General features: G+C 42.2%; 1 protein-coding gene across 7 annotated transcripts; it reads left to right on the forward strand.

Annotated features, from left to right (window-relative positions):
• Window positions 1–88: 88 nt before the first annotated feature.
• Window positions 89–27444, forward strand: CAPSL (calcyphosine like). Of its 7 annotated transcripts, none has more exons than XM_030567362.1 (6): window positions 89–313; window positions 13062–13198; window positions 14490–14667; window positions 15810–16019; window positions 18222–18325; window positions 26506–27444. In XM_030567362.1, the coding sequence occupies exons 2-5, from the start codon at window positions 13062–13064 to the stop codon at window positions 18321–18323; spliced, it is 627 nt and encodes a 208-aa protein (XP_030423222.1). In that variant the 5' UTR covers window positions 89–313; the 3' UTR covers window positions 18324–18325; window positions 26506–27444. The 7 variants fall into 7 exon arrangements, with proteins under 7 accessions (XP_030423222.1, XP_030423220.1, XP_030423221.1 ...); XM_030567360.1 differs by lacking the exon at window positions 89–313 and adding an exon at window positions 8173–8196; XM_030567361.1 differs by lacking the exon at window positions 89–313 and adding an exon at window positions 8360–8465.

The raw sequence follows: 27444 nt of genomic DNA on the forward strand, positions 1-27444 counted from the left end.
AATTGTTTTGCAATATGTTAGGACTAATCAATGAATAATTTTATAATATTTTAGTAAAATAATTGGCTACAGTAGAACTAAGTGGGACTCAATTTTCGCTATGTAAACTGCAGTCCAAGAAGGAGACCAGCTGGAAAAAGAAGAATATGAAGAAGGAAAGACCTAGAAGAAGAGGAACTCACCTCTAAGACACAACCTAAGATCAGAGCTGTTAAGAATCCTCTGCATAACTGTGATGTGCAGCAACCAGAATCCAGATGAGACCGACCTTTGCCTGGCCAACAGGGAAAGTCCACCTGGATGATCAGGATAGGTGAGCATAGCATTGTATGCTTAGCATGTATATTCTGCTAGCTAATTGTTAATAAACGGGATAAGGATATTGCTGTGTAAGGCTCTTTCACTGGTAAAAGGTCCTGCAAACCCACAGAAGATTACACCCTGAGTCCTAGGAATTGGGTTCTAAGAAGGACCCTGGGAGATCCAGTCAGCACCGTCGACCAGGCCTTAAAAGTCTGGCCGGTGGTGCTGCTCAGCTAAGGCAGGCTAGTCCCTACCTGTTTAGACACCGTGCTGCACCCTGGAAGTGGCCAGCAGGTCTGGTTCCTAAGCAGGGGGGTCAAGGCGCTTTGCGCGCTGCCCTTGCCCCAGCACTGGATCTGCACTCCCATGGTCCGAGAACCAGGACCTGCTCCTGGCCATCTCTGAGCGCAGCATGGTCCGTGATGCCGGGGCAGGCAGGAAGCTTGCCTTAGCACTCCTGCTGGGCCGCTGACCAGGAGCTGCTGGAGGTAAGCATGTGCCCCAATCCTGCACCCCTGCCCCAGCCCTGACCCCCCCCAACCCGAAGTTTTTTCCAGCACCGCAAGCTCCAAAGTCTCTACCCAGCCCCATCCTAGAGCCTGCACCCCCAGGTACCCCAACCCACTACCCCAGTCCAGAGCCCCCCTCCCACACCCTGAACCCCTCATCATTGGCCCCAGCCCAGAGCCCACACCCCCAGCCCAGAGCCTGTACCTCCCACATTCCAACCTCCTGCCTCAACCCACAGGTCCCTCCCATGTTCCAAATCCCTCGCCCTCCCCCCGGCCTGGAGCTCCCTCCTGCACCCAAATCCTTGCCCCAACCTGGAGCCCCCTCCAACACCCTGAACCCAGCATTTCTGGCCCATGCCCCCAGTTAGAGCCTTCACCCCCTCCTGCACTCCAACTCCCAGCCCAGTGAAAGTGAGTGAGGCTGGGGGAGAGTGAGCCACCGAGGAAGGGGGAAGGTAGTGAGTGGAGGTGGGACCTAGGCAAAGGAGGGAAGGGAGCAAGGCCTCGGGGGTAGGGCTATGGTGTTTGCTTTTGTGCAATTAGAAAGTTGGCAACCCTAGGTGGCCCTGAGTCCTAGGAACTGAGTAAGAGTAGGTGCCTTTTGCCCAAAGCCCTAGGAACTGGAAATGGTGGTGCCCTAGAATGTGCAGGTAACAAGTTCAGCTATAGTCAGAATTCCCCCTCCCTTTGTGGGTTCCAGGACTAGCTGCCTAAGAAGCAGTTATTAATGGTGTCTAGAAATTGTATCTGATTGTTGATTAGTAATTTTGTACTTTGGATGTGTGGTTTACCCTGTACCCACCCCCTACATGCGAGTCCAGTCAGCTCTGGGTAGTTTTAATTTTTATGCCAGTAAAGAAACTTTAGTTATGAGTTTGGAGTTGAGCTGAGTTCTTGGGAACTGAGTGCATAAGGTCCCTGAATCCACTCCAACATACTCCTGAGTGAGTAAGGTCGTAGAGGCTACCCCAACCTGTTGTACAGTAACTTTAACATGGGGCTGCACTATAATAATTCTACCTTGTGGGAGAGAACAAAACTATTTAAACTTGACAAAACATTTGTAGATATTAAGACACATTCTTCATGTTGTTCTGTTATAAATTCAGATGCAAAAAAATCACATTCAGAAATTTTTCTAGAGCTGGTAGAAAATTTTCTAACTGTATGTTTTATCCTTGGAACATGCTATATCACCAAAATTGAAACTTTCTGTGGGAGCATCTTGATGTCAAGAAACGCTTTTAGAAAAAAAAGGAAAAAAACATTTTGATTTTTGTTTTGAAATTACTGTTCACTTATAATATAGAAAGTAAATATGGACTCGGTGAAATATTTTGATTTTTATCATAATGAAATGTTTTGATCAGGAATGACATTTTTTCAGAAACTTTTGTTCTACAGGAGATTTTGGATTTTTTGTTTGTTTTTCGTTCTGGTTCAGAATGCAAACAGAATTTGAAATGGTAGACTTTTTCTCATGGAATGGATATTCTGAATTTTAATCAGCTTTACATTTTTCACTGTAACATTTTAGTGAACTCTCCCCTATGAGCAACTTCAAAGCAAAAGTGTCATAAAATACTAGGATTTTAGCTGACATTTGAAAATGACATTTAGGCATTCCAGTGGGAGTTGGCCATCTAACTCCCTTAGGTTCTTTGCAAACCCCAGCCTTTGTTTCATGCATCCAAAGGAAGATGGGCTTAGAGTGTTGAAAGGAGTTACTCTTTTTTATTGCTTGAGAAAGGTGCCAGACAATTAAATCTTGGGATGGTGGGCAGAGCCCACCGATGCAACAAACAGCTCACCCCCCCATGTGAGGGAGAGGATCATAGAATCATAGACTTTAAGGTCAGAAGAAACCATTATGATCGTCTAGTCTGACCTCCTGCACAATGCAGGCCACAGAATCTCACCCACCCACTCCTGTATCAAACCCCTAACCTACATCTGAGCTGTTGAAGTCCTCAAATCATGGTTTAAAGACTTCAAGGTGCAGAGAATCCTCCAGCAAGTGACCTGTGCTCGACGCTGCAGAGGAAGGCGAACCCCCCCGAGGGCCTCTGCCAATCTGCCCTGGAGGAAAATTCCTTCCTGACCCCAAATATGGCGATCAGCTAAACCCTGAGCATGTGGGCAAGACTCACCAGCCAGAGACCCAGGAAAGAATTCTCTGTAGTAACTCAGATCCCACCCCATCTAACATCCCATCACAGGACATTGGGCATGTTTACTGCTAATAGTCAAAGATCAATTAATTGCTAAAATTAGGCAATTCAACTCCATAAATTTATCAAACTTAGTCTTGAAGCCAGATATGTCTTTTGCCCCCACTGCTCCCCTTGGAAGGCTGTTCCAGAACTTCGCTCCTCTGATGGTTAGAAACCTTCATCTAATTTCAAGTCTAAACTTCCTGATGGCCAGTTTATATCCATTTGTTCTTGTGTCCACATTGGTACTGAGCTTAAATAATTCCTATCCCTCCCTGGTATTTATCCCTCTGATATATTTATAGAGAGCAATCATATCTCCCCTCAGCCTTCTTTTGCTTAGGCTAAACAAGCCAAGCTCTGAGTCTCTCTTCATAAGACAGGTTTTCCATTCCTCAGATCATCCTAGTAGCCCTTCTCTGTACCTGTTCCGGTTTGAATTCATCCTTCTTAAACATGGGAGACTGGGATACATCGGATACAGAACCCAGAATCTAAGTGATTACGGGGGGACAAAAAATGAAAAAACTGGGAGAGAGTACAGGTCTCAGGGTCAAAATGAGGGACCTAAAGTGGGACACTGAGCAGAAAGCATTGATAGTTCAGCCAATCACAGTCATTTAACCACAGAATAGCTACGGCATGGGCAGCAGCAGTGCAGACTTTATTCTTTGCCAACCCAACATGCCTCAGTCCTAGCCTGGAGGGGTCAGTTGACAGCTCAGTCACTGTGACCTGTGGGCCCTGTGTGGGGGTGTTAAAATTTTGTCGTCTTAAGGAAAGTATATTTTTATTTGAAGTAATTGTAATCATGAATCCCCAGCGAATGCCCTGGACCAACGTTTTTTATAGTCATTGTAACAAAGATGCTCCAACGTTATCATTGTCCAGAGTTAATTATAGGAAAGAGCTCCATCATGATGGACATTATGATTATGTATGGGCCACTTTCTGTAAACACCTGCTCCTCCAGGGCTTGGTTTCCAAAATATTTAGTTATGACTCTTGCAATGGAACAGCCGTAATTGGATCTATAATCTGTGAATTACCAGAAAGGGCTCCATGGCCCACTGACTGGCCACAGAGCACAATCTGAATCCAAATGTGGGTAGCACAGACCATGGAGCTGTCATTCCATCTGGTCAGCTCCCTCTCTACAATTCGCTGTGCTGCTCGTGTATTACAAATAGAGGGAGCAGAGAAGCCATGCTGGGCCGTGATATGGTTACAGTTGAACTGAATGCAGCTTCGTTACAGGCTTTGACTGTGGTACTCTGTTGTTCATGTGTCCATCTCCCCCATCCCATGGAGCTATGGAAAGGACAACTAGCTGCTGCTAGCCACCAAGCGGTTCACTGGCTAATAAGCTGGCTTGTCCTTTTTGTATGAGTGTGGCTCTAGCAAGAGTCCCCCTCTGAGGGCTGGTCCAAATAAAACGCTATTTAAATGACTCCTTTAGCTCAAGCCATAGCAGCACATGCACATTAACATTGAGGGTCCCTGAGTCAAGCTCTCCAGTTGGCTCAAGTGGGATTGCATATGCTTTCATTTAGATGCAGTCTGTTTTACACAGAGCTTTTTAAAAAAAAGTCTCTACCTTCTGATAGTCTGGTCAGTGTGTCTTGTTTCGCAGAGCCCAAGGTAATGAGCTTCCCTGGAAGGCTTTGAGTCAGAGATGTTCAGATTGCTTCTCAAGGCTACTTTCCTCCATGCATATGGGCCTCCAATAGGGTATATGTTTTTCCTCTGGTATTTTATCTGATGCTTTACATCCTTCCAGGGCCTGACCCTGTGGTGAGATGAGCTCTATCAATGAGAGATGAAGGTGGTCAGAACCTCACAGAAGTGGGCCCCTTTCATTAATTAAGCTTTACTCTCTTTGTGGACTTAGGAACTTCTCCTAGCTGTATTTGCAAAGGACTGTGTACATTTACAGCACTACCCTATGTAACTAGTTTGTAACAACAATGAAGCTGGTTCCTTTGCTTTCTGTTCCTCTCTGTACAGTGATTAGAACTTTCCGCCCCCTCCTGTCTCAGATTTCAGTATTCCAGGAAGAGATGCACAGTTCTGCCTACACTTGGCCCTCCTCACAAGGGCTTTGCCTGAGTTGTGTCTCATTGCTGGTTCCTGGGTTGTTGTTCTGAAGGAATTTCTAGACTCTGCCTTTTCTCAGAAATGCTTTAAACGCCTCACATCTCTCACCTGAAACTTGTCAAGAAACTCGAATTTCTGATCACTAGCCAGCACAGGCACTTCAGGTTTATGTTTCATGGGAAAATCAGTTAAATGAAGCCTTGCTGATTCTCACTTGACAGATCCACTGAATTGAACAAAAATAATATTTCAGAACAGTCAATTAACATTTTTGTAGCTATGAACTTGTATGTCAACACAACACAGTTAATCTGGGTTTTTATGCGAGTATTAGCCCCAAGCCCTATACTGTCCACACAGAAAAACCTCTGACCCATTTGGAAGTGCTTTTAAGCTTGGGTTAGCTTACTTGGCTGGGTGTACAAGTTTGAGCTGGTGTCTGGATTAACTCAGCTAGAATCCATCTACTTTGCAGTGAAGATGTAGGCAAAATCACTTATGTGCTGAGAATTCTCCAATGTCCCTCCCACAATTCCCCACAAATTCCTCTGCAATTGACACAACTGACTGTGAAAGAATCCTACAGCATCTCAGCACAAAGAGCCATGAGCTATGTCCCCAGACACACATGGGTGAGTGCAGAACAGTGAGGACACAGTAACTTGGGTAGGGGTTTGCAGTGGGAGCACTTACACCTGGGCTAGGCTAACCTAGATGTTTAGACCCTGGTGCCAATCATTGGGCAACTTTGCAGTGCAGACAGCCTCAGTCAGATGTAAAGTCTTCAGGGCAAATTAATCATTAAACACGCTTGCTTTTAAACCATGTATTATATTTACAAAGGTACACTCATCAGAGGTCTGTTCTCCGCCTTCAAGGTCCAGGAGCCTGCCTTGGGTAGTTGGGAGGGTACTGGCTCCAGAGTGATAAACAGTGGAAAAGAGTTTCTCCTCTTACTTGCTGTGTGCTATCTTCAACCTCCTCCTCCTCCTCATCTTCCTTGTCTCCAAAATCCGCATCCCTGTTGCGTAAGAATCCATTGACAGAGTCCACGCACAGGGGTGGGGTAGTTATAGGGGCACCCCTAGATTGGCATGCAGCTCATCATAGAAGCGGCATGTTTGGGACGCTGACCCGGAGCAGCCGTTTGCCTCTCTGGTTCTTTGGTAGGCTTGCCTGAGCTCCCTAAGTTTCACACGGCCCTGCTGTGGGTCCCTGTTACAGCCTCTGTCCTTCATGCCCTTGGAGATTTTTTTTCAAATATTTGGGCATTTTGTCTTCTGGAACGGAGTTCTGATAGCATGGATTCCTCTCCCCATATAATGATCAGATCCAGTACCTCCCGGTTGGTCCATGCTGGAGCTCTTTTGCGATTCTGGGACTCCATGGTCACCTGTGCTGATCACCTTGCCACGCTGGTCAAAAAGGAAATGAAATCCAAAAGTTCACAGGGCTTTTCCTGTCTACCTGGCCAGTGCATCTGAGTTGAGAGTGCTGTCCAGAACGATCACAATGGAGCACTCTGGGATAGTTCCCGGAGGCCAATACCACCGAATTGCGTCCACACTACCCCAAATTTGACCCAGCAAGGTTGATTTCAGCGCTAATCACCTCTTTGGGGAGGAGTACAGAAATCAATTTTAAGAACCCTTTAAGTCAACAAAAATAGCTTCATCATATGGATGGGTGCAAGGTTAAATCAATCTAATGCTGCTAAATTTGACCTAAACTCGTAGTGTAGACCAGGGCATAGAGTCACCAGCAGAAAGTCTGGACTTAAATCTTAGTCTGTCTCTTTACCTTTTAACTCATGCTGTTGCTTTGATACTTCATTCACATGCAGCACATGCTTGAAGCCATTTGGAGGCATTCTTAGTGCTGTTGCAGCTAAATGAATCTTCCTTTAGAGGTTTTCTCCTCTGTCATATTTCCAGAAGATAAATATAAAAATAAATCCAGAGCTCTCATGTAGGCTAAAGATTAAAAAAAGGGTTTTACATTTACTTAGAATCAATATTTTTCTAACCAGTGAATGATTAAATGTGCATTGCTTCCTGGCTACACAACAACTTAAAATCAATTGCCAGGTGAAAAAAACAGGCATATTTTCAAGTCTTACATATCATGTAGCTTGGTACCAGGATGTACATGCTGATGAAGGACAAACTATCTGTTATGATGCAAAAGTCATCACACTAGAGTTTTCAAAGCAGCCTAAATCATTTTCTGCTCTGGTAATTCATTCTTAAAGTCTGATCTTCCACTCCTTACACATCCCACCCTTGCATTGACTTTAAATGGCATGCATTGCCTTCAGTGGAAGTTTTGGGGGGTTCAGGAAGCTATTGCAGGAGTCTGTTTATCAGTCCCCAAATATATTATTACTTGATCTGGTTCATTGAGTTGATTTATTTTCCAAACAATAGGTCTCTACTGTAACTTACTGTAAATAGAATAATTGTGTCTAAATGGAACAGAGCATGATGATTTTGTATCATATGAAATTTTGTCTTTTTTCAGTTTTCTTTTTTCAGTGGATTAATGAAATCCCATGACTTCCTTATACAGATTCTTCTTGAATGATTCTTGGAACTAGTGAAATAATCAACTGCAGAGAATACGTCTGCCCCTTGATTTTTGTGGAACGAAAATGACTAATACTTCACTACTTTCTCTCATTTGTACACAGGAATTGCATCAGTAAGGCTTTTTTTAATCATATCAAGTCTTGAACAGATATAATTTTTTACAAATGCACGTTTAGATAGAGCACTATCTTGTAATCTTCATAACCTTTTTATTCAATAGGGAATCTGGATGGGCAAAGAAAATGGAGTCAAACCATCCATTGTTAATCCATATGCTGCAGGAAGATCTGTATACAGCCAGCATGGGCAGAAAGGAGAAGAGTGAGGCAATTTAGAAGACAGACAGAAAAAACAAAACAAAACAAACAAATCTGCTAATCACACAACACCGGCGCAGCACAAGTACTCCTAGCTGGTGGCTCAGTCAGTAAGCAAAGATTTGGCTTGTCACAGCGACCAACGTCGCCTTGGAGACACAGGATGGTAAACTCCAAGCTCCTGAAAAAGTGGGGGCTGGGATATGTAAACAAGTAAAATGAGATAGATGGACAAGGAATCCCTCCAGTTAGTTTGAGAGCTTTCTATGGCCCTATTTCTGTTACCATGAGCTACCCAATCAAAGCAACAGGGGTGTGACCTGGAGGAGAGAAGGAGGAGGTGGTGGGGAGAGAGACAGGACCAGTTTTCCAAGCTGAACAAGAGAGCGTCCATAGTTTCAGGTAGAAGTAACAGGTTACAGATTAACGTTAAAGGTAAAGAATTTAATTTAGGAATTTTAAGGTAGGGGGACTCTGGGGAATTCAAACATTGCAATTATATGAGAGTCTGTGGTTTCAGAAAGTCATGCTTTTAAAGTGACAAGTAAGAAACTTGGCAAACAGTTACGAGGTTTTGACGTTCAGATTATTTGTAGGAATGCTATAGGAAAAAACAAACAAACAAAAGAGATTGGCTCGAGTTTGAGCTATTAAATCTCCATGGATTGGGACTCTGGGCAGAGAGGGTGTGTAATTATGTGTTTTGACAAAAACTAGCACCTTGTGGGCACTATTATAGTCCAAAGAATGATGTGTTTTTTCACCTTTCATACCATACACTTTAGAGTTTTTCCGAGAAATAAGGCTGGGGTTTTTAAAGGGTTGTGTTGGGCTCAATGTCGGGGTAACTGGTGAAAGGTAATGGTCTGTAATATACAGGATTTCATAATAAATTATCTAATTGTTCCTTCTGGTTCTAAACTCTATGACTCTAAGGGGGTTAAGCATCCAATTTTCATTATATTTCAATGGCATTTGGGTGTCTAACTCCTTAAAGTTTCTTTGAAAAACCCAGCCTGAAATTTCATTTTTATTTTTACAATAAAAATAAATCTTAATTTATTTTTATTCTGACTATCTTATGTGAAGCACCATAGCTAGTAAAAAGTTAACTCAGGCAACTGTAATTGCTAAAAACTTCAGCAATTATTCAATACAAAACTCTGTTTAATGGTAAGGAATTAAACAAATCAATGACCAGGTCACCCTTTTCTTATGGGAGACAGCTGATGATGTTGTATAGTTGGGGTAGGAAGCAAAGACATATGAGATTAGTATAATGACCTTTCCTTGCTTTTTCAATGGCTATTAATGCTTGTTTATAAGGCACCTGTAGAGCTGTTGTTTAGCATGTCTAAAGGGTATATAGTCACTAAATCTTTTAGTAATCATGCATATTTTTAACCTTTGGAACTCTGGGATAATAAAGTTGTGTTACCCATAAATCCTTGTGCACTCTGTTACTACTTTTTGTTCTATGTGCTACATCAGGGAGGCAGTATTGCAGCAATCGTGATTTTTTTTGAAATATCTAGAAGGCTGTGAATTCATCACCTCCGCAGAAAGAGGTCATACTACTGAGTGGGACTGGAAGATCTACCATAGGGAATAACTCTGACCCATAAAGGATCTGGACTCTGACTTAGAAGGGCTTTCCTATCCTTTTCTATGCTACTATGGAATAAAACAAGTGAAACAAGATGTACAGCATAAGGTTCTGATCCTGCAATCAGATTCACTAGCAAGGACTGTGCATCTGCATAAATCTCAGTGGGAATCACATGGACATAGGGTCCACATCAGTGTCTCCAACTGCAGGTTGATGGCCTAAGTTGTCATGTTTATTATTCATTTAATCAGTTTTTACTGTGATATTACTTTAATCCAGTTTCTGCTGTGAATGTAAAAGGGCCAGATTTGTCCCTGGTGTAATTCTACTGATGGTTGTGTCTAAAAGCACTGATTGCAAAGGGTGTTCAAGTAACCATCAGACTGGATTGGCTTGTCTGTGAAAATCTGCTTTAGCACCCGCTCAGATGCCGCAGAGGTCTGGGGAGCAGAGTAATTAATGGTGCCCTATTCTTACCCCGTCAGAGAGGAGAAAAGTGGTACAAAACAGGGGAAGGGAATGTGAAGGGCGGAAGCAGCACCTCCACTGCATGCAGCCCACTTGGAAATTCCCTGAGTGAAGTCCGCTCCTGCTTGATGCTCACTCCAGTGTATACCTGGAGAATGTGGCATAGGCACAATATGAGTGGCCTCAGGAAGAAGCCATACTGACGCTGGGGACGAGGCCAGGCAGTCTGCAGAGGGATGCCTCTGGGAGAGACTGGAATTTCTTGTCCCCACAGAGTCTCTAATTTTGGAAGCACCACAATTTATTGCAAAATGGGATGATGTGGTCCTAAATCTTTCAAGTGTTCTCACCCCTCATCAGACTGTTGCTATGCCCCGTGATGGGTCACAGGATGAAATTCCCTATATTATTTTCGGGGATTTGCAGCCATCACCCATTCAAACATAAGTTATTTTAAGTATCGGCTAGTGGCTTTGCTGCAATCATGTCTTTCAGAAGATGGTGTTTTTTTGTTTTAGTGTGACTTGGCTCTATAGCTTTTGTCCGTTCAAAGATCTGGTGCTAGATCCTGCTTCCACTGAGGTCAGGCAGAATGTTAAGTTGAACAAATACAGGATAAGCTGCTTTATTTGCTACATATTGGGAGTCTGTGGAAAGGGAGCTTTAGGAGGTAGCAGTGCACATTGAAAGCAGTATTTTGAGAGGATGGGAGAGTAAGGAGTTGTTTAATTCCTCTCAGGCTAATGTCTTAGTAGTGACTTAGAATCAGGCTTCCTGAAGGCATGACCATTGATTCCCAAAGGTAGAGCAACAGTCCTCAAAAGGGCAACAAAAGTGCACTTCCTACAGCACTTTAGGGCTTTGTCTACACCATATACCAGCATGACAAAGCTGCACTGGTCTGAGCAATGGCATAAGCAGTAGTGTAGACAGTGTTCAGGCATTTTTACCATCATCATCTTTACTGGATACATGCTGCAGAATGGTTGGATATATAGACTCACAGACTCATAAACTCTAGGACTGGAAGGGACCTCGAGAGGTCATCGAGTCCAGTCCCCTGCCCTCATGGCAGGACCAAATACTGTCTAGACCATCCCTAATAGACATTTATCTAACCTACTCTTAAATATCTCCAGAGATGGAGATTCCACAACTTCCCTAGGCAATCCATTCCAGTGTTTAACTACCCTGACAGTTAGGAACTTTTTCCTAATGTCCAACCTAAATCTCCCTTGCTGCAGTTTAAGCCCATTGCTTCTTGTTCTATCATTGGAGGCTAAGGTGAACAAGTTTTCTCCCTCCTCCTGATGACACCCTTTTAGATACCTGAAAACTGCTATCATGTCCCCTCTCAGTCTTCTCTTTTCCAAACTAAACAAACCCAATTCCTTCAGCCTTCCTTCATAGGTCATGTTCTCAAGACCTTTAATCATTCTTGTTGCTCTTCTCTGGACCCTCTCCAATTTCTCCACATCTTTGCTATGTTTATTAAATGTGCAGTAAAGATTTTGAAAGGACTATAGTCCTAGCGTCCTGTATTACATGTAAGTCATATCCAAGATATAAGTGTTTTCTCAGTGTAATTTGTTAGTTATGCAGAAGAATATCTTTGTGAATAGAATTCAAGCAATTGATTTATTCGGCCTTATGAAATGTGTTGATAATTGCGGTGTTGTGAGTTTATGTAAATGTGTGCAGGCCTTGCAAGTAATAGTAATATTTAGCACTTGTATTTTTAACCATAAATGTTAAGAGCTGGGAGGTGGATTGACCTCTGTATACGGAATTAGGGTGAACATTACTGTAATACTGTGTCCAGTTCCATCCACACTTCAAAAAGATTGTTGAAAACTTGGAAAGGGTTCGAAAGAGTTAGATTGTTTTGAGGTCTGGAAAACATGACTTGTAGTAAGAGACTTAATAATTTCCATCTGTTTAGTTACCCTACCCAAGAGAAGGTTAACAAGTAACTTAATCATGGTCGAAAATCTCTAGAACAGATTTCTGGTAGTAGACAGCTCTTTAATCTAGCAGAAAAAATATAATGAGATCCAATGATTGGAAGATGAAGCTAAGCAAATTCAGACTGGAAATAAAAGTGTATTAATTTTAAACTGTGAGGGTAATTTAGCCATTGGAACAAACTTACCTAGGGACATGGCAGATTCTTCATCACTTGAAGTCTTTAATCCAAGATATGCTATAGCTAAAACAGAAGTTCTGGACATGATGCAGAAATTGAGTGAGGTATAATGCAGGATGTCAAATTAGGTGTTTTCAAGCCAGAAGAGGCCATTATAATCTATGAATTGTGTGACGTTTGTAATGAATGCTGTAGTATGTATGATTGTTATGGTATGTTGGAAATGGATCCCTGGAACAAGAAATGGTGTGTAACACTAGTAGGGTCCATCTGGTTTGGCTGCCTGGTAGAGTTAGTAGAAATAACTTTGCATTTCTACACAGGTCTTTCAGAACCTGAGACTTGTTACAATCCTATACAGTTGCTAAATATTATTGCTAAATATTTGCTCACATGTGGAAGTATTAAAGTCATCTGGATGGCCTGCATTTGTGTCGGTTTTTGCAGCATACCACACAGCTGCATTATGTTGTCATTTGTCTCACAGAGTGAGCTAGCATTTGCACATGGTTAGTATAGATCAGACTCTTGCTTACTGTTCATTTCCTCCCAAGAGGAGCTTCGATTTCCAGTGTTGTGCAATGATATTTTTGACTGATAATATCAAATGGACACACAAGTATTTCTAGTAATTCATTAACTAGTACAACGCTCTTATAAGTGATGTATTTGTGAAGTCTGAGGGAGTAAGATGGGTTTCAGTATTCAAGAACATGTTTTAAAGACCACAGTTGGTAATCAGTGCCCATCAGATAAAGCCTTATTCAGCTCTGTGAATCTGTGCTAAAGGGGGAAATTCTTGTTCTAGATGCCTGGTACGGCGAGGCATGACCGAGACATGGCAGTCCAGGCCAAAAGAAATCTGGCCAAAACCACAGACCCAGTTGAGAGGCTTCGGCTGCAGTGTCTAGCAAGAGGGTCTGCAGGTATCAAAGGACTTGGCAGGTAAATCCAGGAAGCCAAATACATTATTAAAGCAAAGAATTTGAGTAGTAAGATGCTATATCAATATGGCTAAAATGGGCTTAAGCTGCAAAATATCAGCTATTGATTGAAGTCAGTGGCAAAACTCCGACAGACTTTCATGGAACCAGGATTTCAAATGCTCCAGAGTTCAGGGTGTTTGGATTTGGGAAGTGAAACTGCAACTCCAGTACTATTTTTTTCTTCAATGATTTTTCGATAAAAATACAAAGCTAACCAACTAAACAAAAGAAAGCAATGGAAAGAGCCAGGAATTGAAATGAATGCAAGCATCTGCATCACCAACATCAAAACAAAGGGATGTAAAGGTACAAGTGCCAGATCCAAATCCTTATTCTTTAGTGAAATGACACTGATTTGTACCTGCTGATGGTCTGGACCACAAACTTCCTGTTTTGCACATTTAGCTTCTGTTTTCCTATTTAAAATTTTGATACAGGACAGGGCTTGACTGTGAGGTAAGGCCATTAGACCAAAGTGCATGGCCATAGGATCAGTGTGCACTAGTTACATGTGTATATTAGTTAATGACCTCACAATGTAAGTGGACTAGAAAGACAAAAGAAATATTATTATCCCCATTTTACAGATGGGGAAGAGAAACTAAAATGACTTGTGTGCATGGCCAGACTTCCTGTGTGACCCTGTTCAAGTCATTTAATCTGAAAATGTTTTTTTGTAATTACATCATGTGTGAGTCATGTTATATCACAACTGCATCTATGTGAAACCAATTTTAATGTAGTTTTCTGTTTCATCACTTACATAGTTTTTTCTCCATCCGAGCTGAGTTTGACAATTCTTTCAACCATTTCCAACAGCTATGATTTACCACATGGCTCAATTTCAATCCAATAATTATTATTATATTGGGGTTGGAGTTTTAAAAATACTTGTATACTTCCTTTACTGCAGTCCTGTTTAAAAGTAAAACATCTTCCCTGCGGAACTTAGTAGTTTGTGTTTTGTGACAGTCACATTTCATGGTCAGAGAGAGGGAATGGAAAATAGGCCTTGCCAAACCGGCTAGGTGGGGTAAACAGTGCTGATTGACAGGCATTGCTCATTACTACCTCAATACCTGCAGCCCTCCTGTTCTCTGAAGAGACTTTAGGAAGAGGAAATGTTATCCCAGTAAGGTGGTGGTGTCCCTTTCTAGTCCTAATGAACTGTCATTCTTCTATGTAAGTTCTGCCTCTTCTGCTACTCTCATTCTTCCTTTTATTTATTTTAAACACATGTTTTTCCACAGAGTATTTCGGATTATGGATGACAACCAAAACAGAACCCTTGATTTCAAAGAATTCTTGAAAGGGTTAAATGATTATGCTGTAACAATAGACAAGGAAGAAGCTCAAGAGCTTTTCAGGATCTTTGATAAAGATGGCAACGGAACAATAGACTTTGATGAATTTCTTGTAACGTTAAGAGTAAGTTTCCAAACAATGTGCTTTTTTATTAGCTAAATGAGAAAAAGCCTGTTCATGACCAGCTGAACAGTCAGTTACTAGGTCAATGCAGTTCTATTTTATCAGTAATACCGATATCTACAGAAATATCAAAGGGACATCAGTTTGAAGAATTTCATTTTCCATCTAAAAATGAGAAAGGAAAGGTGGTCTTGTGGGTCAGTCTCTGGACTGGGAGCTGGGATTCAGTTCCAGGGCTTTACTACAGACTTTCTTGGGAAAATCACTTACTCTCTCTAGGTCTCAGTTCCCTATCTGAAATGGGGATGATAATTCTTGTTTGGCTGCTTACGCTGTAAACTCATTAAGGCAGCATGGTCTTCTCTTTGCATGTGTTCATACAGTGCCTAGCACGACAGGGGCCTTATCTTGGTTTGGGACTGTAAATACTGCAAAATACAAATGTAAAAACAGATCTCTTATACCTATTGTTGTTACAAGTGACATCTAAGATGAAGAGAACAGAAAGATATTCTAAAAAACATCTTTACCTGGTTTTTCAGTTTGTTTCTCTACCTTTTGACAGATTTACTTTTGTTTCTCTACCTTTGTCTGAGTACAGTCAGTTTCACTATTTAGTCCAGGGGTCGGCAACCTTTCAGAAAAGGTGTGCTGAGTCCTCATTTATTCACTCTGATTTAAGGTTTTGCATGCCAATAATACATTTTAATGTTTTTAGAAGGTCTCTTTCTATAAGTCTATAATAAATAACTAAACTACTGTTGTATGTAAAGTAAATAAGGTTTTAAAAATGTTTAAGAAGCTTCATTTAAAATTAAATTAAAATGCAGAGCCCCCTGGACCGGTGGCCAGGACCCGGGCAGTGTGAGTGCCACTGAAAATGAGCTTGTGTGCTGCCTTTGACATGCGTGCCATAGATGGCCTACCCCTGATTTAGTCAATGGTGAATTGCACTTCCTGTTTCAAGCACTTGTCTAACAGGATGACGGTCACACTCTTCTCTGGGTAGCATTTATGTGTGCACACCATATCCTAGGCTCTCTGAAAGTATGTTTACTAGTAACAGCAGCAGCAAAGCTTGAAGCTGAAACCGGACAGACAGCAGACAGACATAGGATTAATCTGTTAATATCTGCTTTCAGCCTCCAATGTCTAATGCCAGAAAAGAGGTGGTCATGCAAGCATTTAGGAAGTTTGACAAAACCGGTGATGGTATTGTAACCATTGAAGACTTACGGGGGGTGTATAATGCAAAGCATCATCCCAAATATCAGAATGGAGAATGGACAGAAGATCAAGTTTTTAGATCCTTTCTAGATAACTTTGATTCACCGTATGAGAAAGATGGGAAGGTAAGTGGAATAGCCCAAGGCAACTGAAGGGTGCTCCATTGGATGTACAACTGAAATTATTATGTGTGAAAACAAGCCCAATATCCAACAATTAAAAGCATGTACAGTGCATCTGTGCCGTGCTTATTGATACATCCTTTAGATTAATAGTAAAATGGATGTACAGCCATGAGGATAATGTTCTTTTATTTCTTTCCCTTCATTAATACCCAACTGCTTTTTTTTTTAATGCAGAGACCTATCTTTTTTAATAATTTGGGCAATCAAAGGATAGTGGGCTAAATCCTGTGTTCTGCACTCATTGAGTCAGGGCTCTGTACCTGGAGTGAAGGATTGGAATGGAGACACTCTGCAGCTGCTTTTGTACCTGTGCAATGGTTGGTGGTATCATGTAGCAGCAGATCCTCTGATCTCACCTCTCCAGCCTGCCTCTGTCACATCCCAAGCCTGCTGCATATAGAACAAAATTTTACCATATGCAAAATTGTAGGATTTGGGATATTGTTGTAGTTACTTGTGATTGATTTGCAAATAATGTGATATGGCATCAGACTATGCATTCTACCTCAGGACAACAGCACACTACATAATTAAGAAAAGTTCAATCGTTGCTAATACATAGAGCTTGATTTTCAAACCCTCTGTGAGGAGAAGATTCTCTACCTGCTAGAAAAAACTACAGTGCATGGTCTAGTTTAAGCACAGAGTCCCTGATTCAGGAAAGCATCCCTATTCAGAACAGCATTTATGCATGCGCTTAGCTTTAAGTATGTGCTTAAATCCCGTTGAGGTAAAATGACATTGAAGTCAGTCATGAATAAGGAGATGGACTTATGCACGTGCTTCAGTGCTTTCCTGAATTGGAACCAGAGTTCAGATTTCTGTTACCACCTGTGCCACTAATTGGCCTTAACAATGTTTTTTGCACTTTATAAACACTTTCAACATACGAACATATTTAGGAAGTAAATATAATTGTTCCTACTTTACCAAAGCTCAAGGTCATAGAAAAGTCAGTGTCAGAACTTGCATCTCTTGTTTCCAAGTCTTATACCTAATCCACTAGACCACAGGTCCTTCTCAACAATAAACTTGACCTCTCGGAGTTGGAGTCTGATCTAAGCCACACTACTGATGTAAATTCATGAAGCTTCACCTCAGTTATCCAAAGTTTCCTGTCATTTGAAACAAGGACATGTCCCCTGACGTTAGCAGCGGGAACCTGGACTTGTTTTTGTTAACAGGTGGTTTGAGATAAGCAAGATTCATATAATGGAGCTGGCAAGAATGTCTGGCTTAGTGAGCAGAACTAATTTGTTTTAGCCAATGTGCCTTAGTACTGAGCTTCAGATAAAAATCACCTTAGCAAAAGCACCACTGTCTTACTGAGTCAGCCAGGCTTGGGAAGCTGGTTGCTTGTTTATAATAAGTGGAACAGGCTTTAAGGTCCAGCTCCCCCAGTTATTGAATCATTTTAGATGTCTCCCAAACACAAGATGGGAACCATGATTGGGAGATATCTTTTTGTATAATAGCTTTATTCAGAGCACTGTATAAATGGTCCAAAAATTAAAACTATGCAATTTATATAAATGAAGAATTGGAAAAATATTTCTCCACTTTTTAAATTGGCATGACCTTTTATAAGTGGACAGGTAGGCTAGTTGCTTTTGTAAATGGTTTCAACCCAAAATGCATATCAAAATAAACAAAACTCAGCTAAACACTGCTTTCTCTCTCTTAGTCAGATCTACTCGAAAGAATGGCATCTTTAGCTTGATAAATGGACATAAAACTACAATTTCCCAATAGCAGCAGGAACCCATTACAATGTAATGAATTTTCTGTCCAAATTCAGATGAGTCAATGAGAAAATTACATGGCAATACTTGTCTTTTTGAAGAACCACAGCTTCACTGATTCTCTCTTTCAGTTTTCAAGGAAGATAACTCATTTTAAATAGGTTCACTTAGAGAACAGGACCCTACATTTTAGGACTTTCTACTGCTGAAGGAGTTCCATCTTCTTCATCCTCCCTCCTGTCTTAGGTGCCTTCCTAATGCTAGATAACTTGAAGCACAATGTGTACAGTATATGGGTTAAATCTTGCTTATTTATAGATGTTTATTTACGCATAGTATGTATGTGTTATGACATGAAGAATGAAGGTTTTCTTTTCTGTTTTAAAATTTTCTACTTTAGGTTACAACAGAAGAATTCATGAACTACTATGCAGGAGTCAGCGCTTCAATAGACACTGATGTCTATTTCATTATCATGATGAGAAATGCTTGGAAATTCTAACTGTACGATTAAGGAAGCAAGACTTTATTTCCATCTTCTTAGCTCCACATGATTAAATATGTGCACAATAATATGGTCACGTTTCCCATAATAGTACCTTGTAGTCACTGTGCTGATTGCAGTATATCAGAAGAAACGATACTCACTCTACCACATTGTTTTGGCAGGACCATGCTGAGCTGATGCACATGATAGGCTAAGAGGAGATTTGGCAGCCCTGCCAATAATCACGCCCCTTGCTTTTCCTCCTGCTCCCCTTATCTGTGTTGTTTCTTCTCTTATGTTTCTCCTCAGATGTCTGCTAGGCTTCTTTTGTTCCCAAATATGTCCCCAATTCATGTTAGGCAGCTGTGTTTCAAAGAAGGTACCATAGCACCAGAGCAGAGGATTCTGGGTTGTATATACTCAGTGTATAAATGTGTAGGTATTTTTGTAGCATGTATACGGTCCTAAAACTCCATAGATTTGTCTTCCTTCTTTTTCCTTCTATTCCTTTGTTTCTTGACTTTTTTCCCATTCTCTGGGACCACCTGTCTACTGTTTCTCTTATCAAAGTCACCAGTGGGCATTGATGCTTTACAATGTTCTCTTAACTGTGTAATTGAAATACCTACCAGTGCTCCACCCAGTGTCTATGCTGGACCTAAACTGAAAGACTACACATATTATTAAGCTACTTCTCCTGGGAATTTTTTATGAACTAAAGAACTTTAGAATCTTAATTTTTCTTGGCTTTGCTACTGAAAAAGCCTGGACGTTAGTTAATTGGAAGAGATAACAGGACTCTTCTGTCATGTCAGTGTCTGAGAGAGCTGATGTCTGGTCAGCTACCTGTGAGAAGAGGGATGGTAAGAGAAAGGGCCTGTCTGAAAGCCATACTTCCTCTAGTTATCCTCGCTTTGTTTCCTTTTCTCATTTCTCTTGTCAGTTTGTCCCAGAGTAAACTGTTGCCATATAAATGGTTTAAACAGAGCAGGATTTACTCCAGTTAATTTGTGCAAGTGCCATATACCTGTGTTTTCAATCTCTCAATTCTTAGTAAAAGATTCAAGGTTTTGACAACAAACTGAGCCATGTTCAGAGCCAACAAAAAGTCCTATGGGCTGCATTTTCACAAGCACTTAACACCCAGAAGTGGCACTAGATTTTCAAGAGCTCTGCTCTTATTTACATACCAAACTAAGTGGCCTGATTTTCAAAAGTTCAGTGTGTGATTTTTGAAAATCTAACCTTAAATGTTACAATGGCAGTTAGTAGCTACTGAGCACTCTAAAATCTGGCCCTGAGCTGTTTGGAAACCTGGCCTTATGGGATACACTTGCTATTTAGTTTAAATATGATCACAACAGTAGGTATCTGGAATTCCTCACCACAGGCTGTGCAATCTCAATGTTTTCCTTGATCTGGTAAGGCTCTGCACACTTGCAATGTATTAACTATGGAATGGAATGGAATTGATGGGAATAGAAAGGGAAATTATTTTGATTAGATAATGTATCATCAAGGAAATGGGGGCTATTTACATAATGTGATGCTGTTGTGGACCAACAAATAAATTCATGTACATGAAGTAGAAAGGTGCATGGTACATGAATAATACATGTGCCATTTCACATACTGGCAGTTATATGTAGCCACTTTCTTATTAATTTATTTATTGGTTCTGTAACAGGTATATTATCTACCTTGCACATTTTAAATAAAGATGTAACATTAGTGGGCTGTGAGAGTCACAAAGTGAAAAATGATCCCACTCTGGCGTATACCGTATCTAAAGACTCCCAAAATCCACAGTGATCTGTTGTGCTGACATTTAATCAAGTGAAGTGAAAAGTTTTGTCTTACTAACCTTAACTCTTGACTAGTTTGTCTGTTTCATACTAACCATATAAAATTGTAACATTTATTCAAGGCCAAGTGCAATATGCCTTTTCAAACGCAATTTTTTCTTTGTAAATGGATGAAAAGCTCTGACGCTGCAAAACGTATTGTCCCTGATCATACACTATTAAAGTCAGTGGGAACTTTGCCATTGACTTCAGGGAGCAAAGGATCAAGACCGTTGTGATTAATGAAAGATCACTGCTTTGAGATTAGATTTCCTTCTCTTTCTGCACCAACCCTGAGTAACAGAACTTTGTGCAGAGAAATGAGTGAGGTGAACAGGGACAGAATTTGTACATCCCATTCTGGAGACAGCAGGACTCTCTGGCCACTATTGCAATAGGCTGAAAACCAGCTCATCTCCCTTTGGATTCCCTGTACGTAAATTCTGGGCCATTGGGATTGGTCCTGCTTTGAGTTGGGGGTCGGACTAGATGATCTCCTGAGGTCCCTTCCAACCCTGGTATTCTATGGTCCCTCTCCTGCCACACACTTTTTTCTGGAAGTCATTATATGTGAATAAAGAACCCTGAACACTTCCATGGAACTGTTACTGATTTTTAATCCCTCTGGCAATGTTTCCATTCACTTCAGTAGAATCAGGCCCTCAGTCTGCTTTTTACAACAAAACTTGTAATTGCAAGAAAAGGTCCATTGTATGTAGGGTGGGGGAAAGAGCTGAGCTGAAATATTTTTACCCTCTAGCAAATATAGTAGAATATCAATGGGGATCTCTACTATAACAAATATAGTTTTAATTGCAGGTATGCAAAATCATACAAGCAAGCATAGCACATTAGCGGCTAAATTGAAAAAGTTATATACTAAGGACCAGACACTGTCACCCTTGAGCCATGGGCAAAACTTGCATTGACTTTAACAGAAGTTCAGTGCATAGATCAAAGGCAGTATGGACCTAAGGGTTGAGTCAGGTCTCAGATGCCATTATAGATAATGCTGTATGCTTGGAGCCAGCAGCAGTCTCTAGCACTGTTGTATGCTGTACTGTAAACAGGAATAGCTCTACAATTGCATTGCATAAAGCTGAATCCATTAGACAGCATCTGTTAAACTGTAGTTTCTTGTGCACTTTGGTCTAAACAAAGTAAATACCAAAAAGATGCTGTAGAGAGGCTTGTGTGGCTGTGCCATGTATCTTCTAGAGCTTGATGCAGCAATAGGAAAGGCAGCAGCTGTTAGAAGATATGTGGTAACGCACACCAATTTATCTGGGATTGGAATTAAGATTCTAAAATGTTATTTAGCACTTTGTTCGATGGGATGATTTCTCATTTCTGATCGTGACACTCGAGCTGCACCGGGTGGTATACATTGTGGGGAACAACTTAGTCTGAAGCAGGTAGCGTTTTCGATCGATACGTGGAATGCCCACTAATGGCAGTAGGAGTGACGCACGTGGATCAATGGCAGCATAGAATCCTAAATTGGAACACAAGCCACAGTTGAAAACCATTGTAAACAATGAGCTCTGTGGTCCCCTCCAGTCTGTGCAGGGGACAAAGGAGCAGGACTGGCCACATGTTACACTGATTCATAGAAGCAGCAGCTCCCCTCCCTCTGCTTGAGCCCATAGGAGTCCACTGGTGCAAACAAGCACAGTGTGTCTGAGCTCCCCTGCTGTGTGAAAGGTAGAGATCTAGGGAGCAGCCGCTCCACAGAGCATACTCCCCAGGGACAAATGGTTTTACAAGCAAAAAACACAGTAGGAGTTAATGCTAGTGCAGGCAGAATTAACTTTCATTCTTCACCTTGTACCTCTGGCAGAGACGAGAATGATAAGGAAATAGAGCAGTTGGGGTAGTGAGCTGGGCTGCTAAACAAGCCATTCTACCTGTGAGGTAGGAGGAATCAGATATTACATTGAGAGGCTAGTCATCCCCATGGGAGCCCCAGCACATGCAGGTTTGGAGTCAGAATTCTCCCATCGATCCTTGGGTCTTAATTGACTGACTTGTCATAGGCCGTAGTTCCTCAACAGTATTGAAACTTCCACTTAGTTTTTCCTCTTTGTTAGTTTGATTGAGGGGCGGGGGAGTTGCAGGCTGGGGACAGGGGGAGAGAGAGCGAAACATTTGGGCTGATATGCTCAAATCCTTGTTTAATTCACATTAACCACATGAAGCCTGCCGTTAATATGTAAATCATAAGGATGCTCCTGGTTCAAGGCAATTAAGTTCTGAACAATTGGGTAACTAAACATATTCCTGTATGCAGACTGAGAATCTGACTCTGTTTGGGCACCTTTGTGCTAGTCTCCTCACACAAAGCTGCTTTAAAACTGGCAGATCAAGCCGGTAGAGAGTTCCCCTGCACATGGAAAGCTCAGGAAGTAAGGCTGGGAGAAAGAGGATTTCCTAGCAGTCTGTGGCTGATGCAAAGGCCCTGGTGGCTGATAGCAGACAATAGAGAGGTCACCAAGATATTCCTGGACACAGGGGTTCAGTGATAGAGCATAGGGAGATCCATTACAATTGGCTGGAAGTTTTAAGAGATGAGGGAGTACCTGTGTCAGTTCCAGGTACTCGGGGGCGGCTCCAGGCACCAGCATGCCAAGCATGTGCTTGGGGCGGCAAGCCGTGGGGGGTGCTCTACCAGTTGCCGCAAGGCAGCAGGCAGGTTGCCTTCGGCGGCATACCTGCGGAGGGTCCACTGGTCCCACGGCTTCAGCAGAGCTCCCGCAGGCGTGCTGCCGAAGGCAACCTGCCTGCAGTGCTTGGGGCAGCAAAATACCTAGAGCCGCCCCTGCAGGTACTGATGTAGGGCTCCAGGATGTGAGGGAATGGATTGGACAGGAATTGTGATACCAGGCAGTGTGGTAGGATTTGGGAGGGGGAATGACCAAGCTAATCACTCAAGTGAACCACCCTGCATTTTGGGTTATATGATAAGGAGGCTTGTAAACTTGGTGTCTGTGATAGGTTGTATGGTAGGGAGCCCTGTAACCCCCTCCACTGGAACCAATTAAATGCCTGGTATAGGAGAGTGTGGGTGATGAGTGGGTAGTACCGCTGCCTTGTGTTAAAAGTTTAATAAAACCTGTGACCTGCTGCTTGACTCCATGCATATGTCTGTCCTCATTTTGTAGCTTCAAGACCTTTGGTAACTGAAAAACAATTCTATAGCAGTAAATGGGCCCATAGCCACAAAAGGATGTAAGCATTGTGATGTTATGCATCGCAGCACCTAACTTTTAGGTGCCTAGAAAATTAGAGAAACAGCACTACGATCCACAAAGCCTGCATTAGGCACCTAGGCTCCTATACAGTGAATGGAGAGAGAGAGGCAGCTAAAAATGCGATCCAGAAAGGCTGCATGCTGGGGGGAGCAGCCTAAGCTTGCCAGTGGGAGATACTAATCAGAGGCAGGGCCGGATGTACACCTTACACACCCCAAGGTACAGCATCTTTAGCACCTGTCCCCATTGTGTTGCACAGTTTTCGAGAGGTAAGGCACTCGTAGAATGCCGCCCCTCTAGGCACGTTTTACTGTGCCTAATTGGAAATCCAGCCCTGACCAGAGGGGTGTGTGCTAAATCCTTAAGTCCAGGCCTCAGGGAAGTGACTATCTCTGCTTGCTACTGGTGAATCAGGGGAAGATAGGTGGCTAAATGCATGTAGGGCCTGAAATAAAATAGCGCAGGGGGGCAGAGGTGGCTCTCCCTTAAAACCTTTAGCTTACTGGTTAGCTATTCACCCAAGATATGGGAGACCCTGAGTTCAAGTCCCCCCACCCCACATGAGGGGGAAAAGAGATGTGAACTGGGATCTGTCACTGCTCAGGTGAGTGCTCTAACTACAAGCTTATAGTCATTCTAACTCTTTCACTGGCCCAATTAATATTTAATTTTTCAATGGCTTGACTAAAGTGGAACAACTTCAACAGGAGAGACTGAGAGAGCCCCACGTCAGAACGTTACATAAGCGCCCCTGCCTCACTGGTTTTGTGTGCACTTACTTGAGGGATTGGATTCACTAGGCAGCCTCTGACCACACCTACCAGATCAGGCCCCTGCATGTGACTTAGGCTGCCAAATGCCTGTCTTTCCCAGTTTGCGAATTGCTCTGGGGCTTAGGCTGGAGATAGGTGCACAGATGCCTAGACTGAGTCAGTGGCATGCATGCTCAGAGGCAAAAACCATGTGTGTCTAGAGAATATTTACTGCAAAAATGTAGGTTGCCAAATGAGTTTAGGTGCATACAGGGTTAGGCAGTGGTAAACTACACTGGTGCCTAAACCTGTGACTTTGGCCATGTCTACATCTACAGTTTTGCAGCGCTGGTTGTTACAGCTGTATTAGTACAGCTGTATAGGGCCAGCGCTGCAGAGTGGCCACACTTACAGCAACCAGCGCTGCAAGTGGTGTTAGATGTGGCCACACTGCAGCGCTGTTGGGCGGCTTCAAGGGGGGTTCGGGGAACGCGAGAGCAAACCGCAGCGAAGCTGGTCTCCTTTCCCGGTTTGCTCTCGCGTTCCCCGAACGCAAACCGGGAAAGGAGACCAGCTTTGCTGCGGTTTGCTCTCGCGTTCCCCGAACCACCCTGCAAACCGCAGGGAAGGAGACCTGCTTGCTCGGGGGTTCGGGGAACGCGAGAGCAAACCGGGGAAGGAGACCAGCTTCGCCGCGGTTTGCTCTCGCGTTCCCGGAACCACCCAGCAAACCGCAGGGAAGGAGACCTGCTTGCTCGGGGTTCGGGGAACGAGAGAGCAAACCGGGAAAGGACCAGCTTCGCCGCGGTTTGCTCTCGCGTTCCCCGAACCACCCTGCAAACCGCAGGGAAGGAGACCTGCTTGCTCGGGGTTCGGGGAACGAGAGAGCAAACCGGGAAAGGAGACCAGCTTCGCCGCGGTTTGCTCTCGCGTTCCCGGAACCACCCAGCAAACCGCAGGGAAGGAGACCTGCTTGCTCGGGGTTCGGGGAACGCGAGAGCAAGCCGGGGAAGGAGACCAGCTTGATTACCAGAGGCTTCCTCAGGTATGCTGGGATACCTGCTTATTCCACGGAGGTCAAGAAAAGCGCTGGTAAGTGTCTATACTTGATTACCAGCGCTGGATCACCAGCGCTGGATCCTCTACACCCAAGACAAAACGGGAGTACGGCCAGCGCTGCAAACAGGGAGTTGCAGCGCTGGTGGTGCCCTGCAGATGTGTACACCTCCTAAGTTGCAGCGCTGTAACTCCCTCACCAGCGCTGCAACTTTCTGATGTAGACAAGCCCTTAGGCTCCAATGTACCTGCATGGATCACACCCTTGATGTAGAAGCTTAGACATTGTGGGCAAGATTGTAAAGGTCTATAGGTGCCTAACTCACATTGCTTTCAATAGGAATTAGCAGCAAAATACCTTTAAAAATCTGGCACTGTACATTTGATATTGAACCTAGCACTGAATAAGGAGAATACTTTTCTAAATGAACAGGGGCACATCTTTGCTATTGCTCTGCATTCAAAACTCCTATTGACGTCAGTGGAAGTTCTGCCTGAGGAATGGTGGCAGGATCCCCTTAGTATTCAAAATGGGGGGGTTGACTAATTGAAATATTTATGAAAAGTGTCTGCTTTCCACAGGAAAAAAATGATATTTTTGTTACAAAACAAAAAAACACCAAAAAACAAATATTTTGGCTAAAAACCAAAATATTTTGGGTTTTGGCCAACATTTTTCAATATATGAATTTGTGCTGATTATTTTTGTCATTTTTGTCTAAATTATTTTTGGGGGAAAATTTTTCAACCAGCTCTAGTTTTATAGTATAATTTCAGTTCTTAAGATCTTTCTAAAATGTATTTTTTTTTAATTGCTCCTTTGGAAAGGTTCTGGGTTGCTGTTCTAACCTTGTCATTTCTTCTCCATATTCCTGCTGGTGGTGGCATTACTACTGGAACACTACTCTATTGTGATGTCTGAGTTGTGAATTTTATTCCTGTCTTGCTGTGGTTAATAACATCTGGTAACTTTTCTCATATTCATCATTTTCAGGCCAAAGAGTCCTGGCTGCTCCAGTTCTCACTGTAGGAACTGGGAGTGTTTCAGACTCTCAATTTTGATACCTATGTGATACCAGAGATTTTTGCAGACAAGCAAAAGTTGCCAGTAACAATGAATTTCAATATTGAAATAGTTGACAATTGGACATAATCAGACATAGCTGAACGATACTAATCAAACATTTAAAACATTTTCAGAATGAAGTTTAACACATTAAACTTTCTGATTTGGTCGATAGCAGTATATGGTGGCAGTGTGGCAAATAATTAACTTTGGCTTTCTTGGTTTTAGGTGACAAAAGATGAGTTTTTGAACTATTACGCTGGAGTTAGTGCGTCTGTGGACAGTGATGCCTACTTCAATCTAATGATGATGAAATCCTGGAAACTATGATTTTTGCTTATTACTTTTTGCATCAGAGACGATAAAGAAGTGCAGTGTTTTTCAGGAGTTCAGTGTGGGTTTGATTTTTTTTCAGCTGATTTCTTGGTCTAGATTTTCAGAAACATGCAATGACATTGCACCTGCAAAATCAGCGGTTTCCCAATTAACTCAACCCTTTTATATGCTTTAATATTTTCAATAGGGGGCTCATAATAGGCAATTAACAAGCAGGGCTTAATGGCAGTCAAAAGAACTGAGTGAGCTGGGAGCTGTGGTAATCTACTGAAGTTTGCAATTGCATTTTCAGTGCAATGGCCATGTATTAGATTTGTAATGTAGATATTCCTGATGTATATAAAAGCACTAATTTGTAATGGTTTGGTCTATTTACTGATCATCATAATAAGGGGTTTATCTGACACTGAAATAATTTTGAATGATTATTTTTAATGTTTCCTTTGTATTACATTTTAACAAGTTTAAAAAGACAGCCTCAGAAGCCTGCAACCAAAACCACAAATGCATAAAATGAACAAATTAACTCTCAAACCCCATCTGTTTAATCCAGTATAGACAAATGTACATTATGCTTTACAAACATGAGCCCCAACTCTGCAAATACCTTAGCATGTGAGTAGTTCAATGGGACTAGTCACATGTGTAAAGTTACCAATAGGCATAAGCATATTGAAGATAGGGGCTATAGTTATGGTAAATGTTCTTTAAGACTGCTTGTGCTTCCATTGAAGTCAATAGGAGTTTTGCTATTGGACTACAATGAATACAAGGTTGAACTTCTTATCCAGGTTTGTTCCTCTTAAAAAAACAAAACAAACAAACAAACAA

The sequence above is a fragment of the Gopherus evgoodei genome, chromosome 6 (assembly GCF_007399415.2).
Source record: "Gopherus evgoodei ecotype Sinaloan lineage chromosome 6, rGopEvg1_v1.p, whole genome shotgun sequence".
Lineage (NCBI taxonomy): Eukaryota > Metazoa > Chordata > Testudines > Testudinidae > Gopherus > Gopherus evgoodei.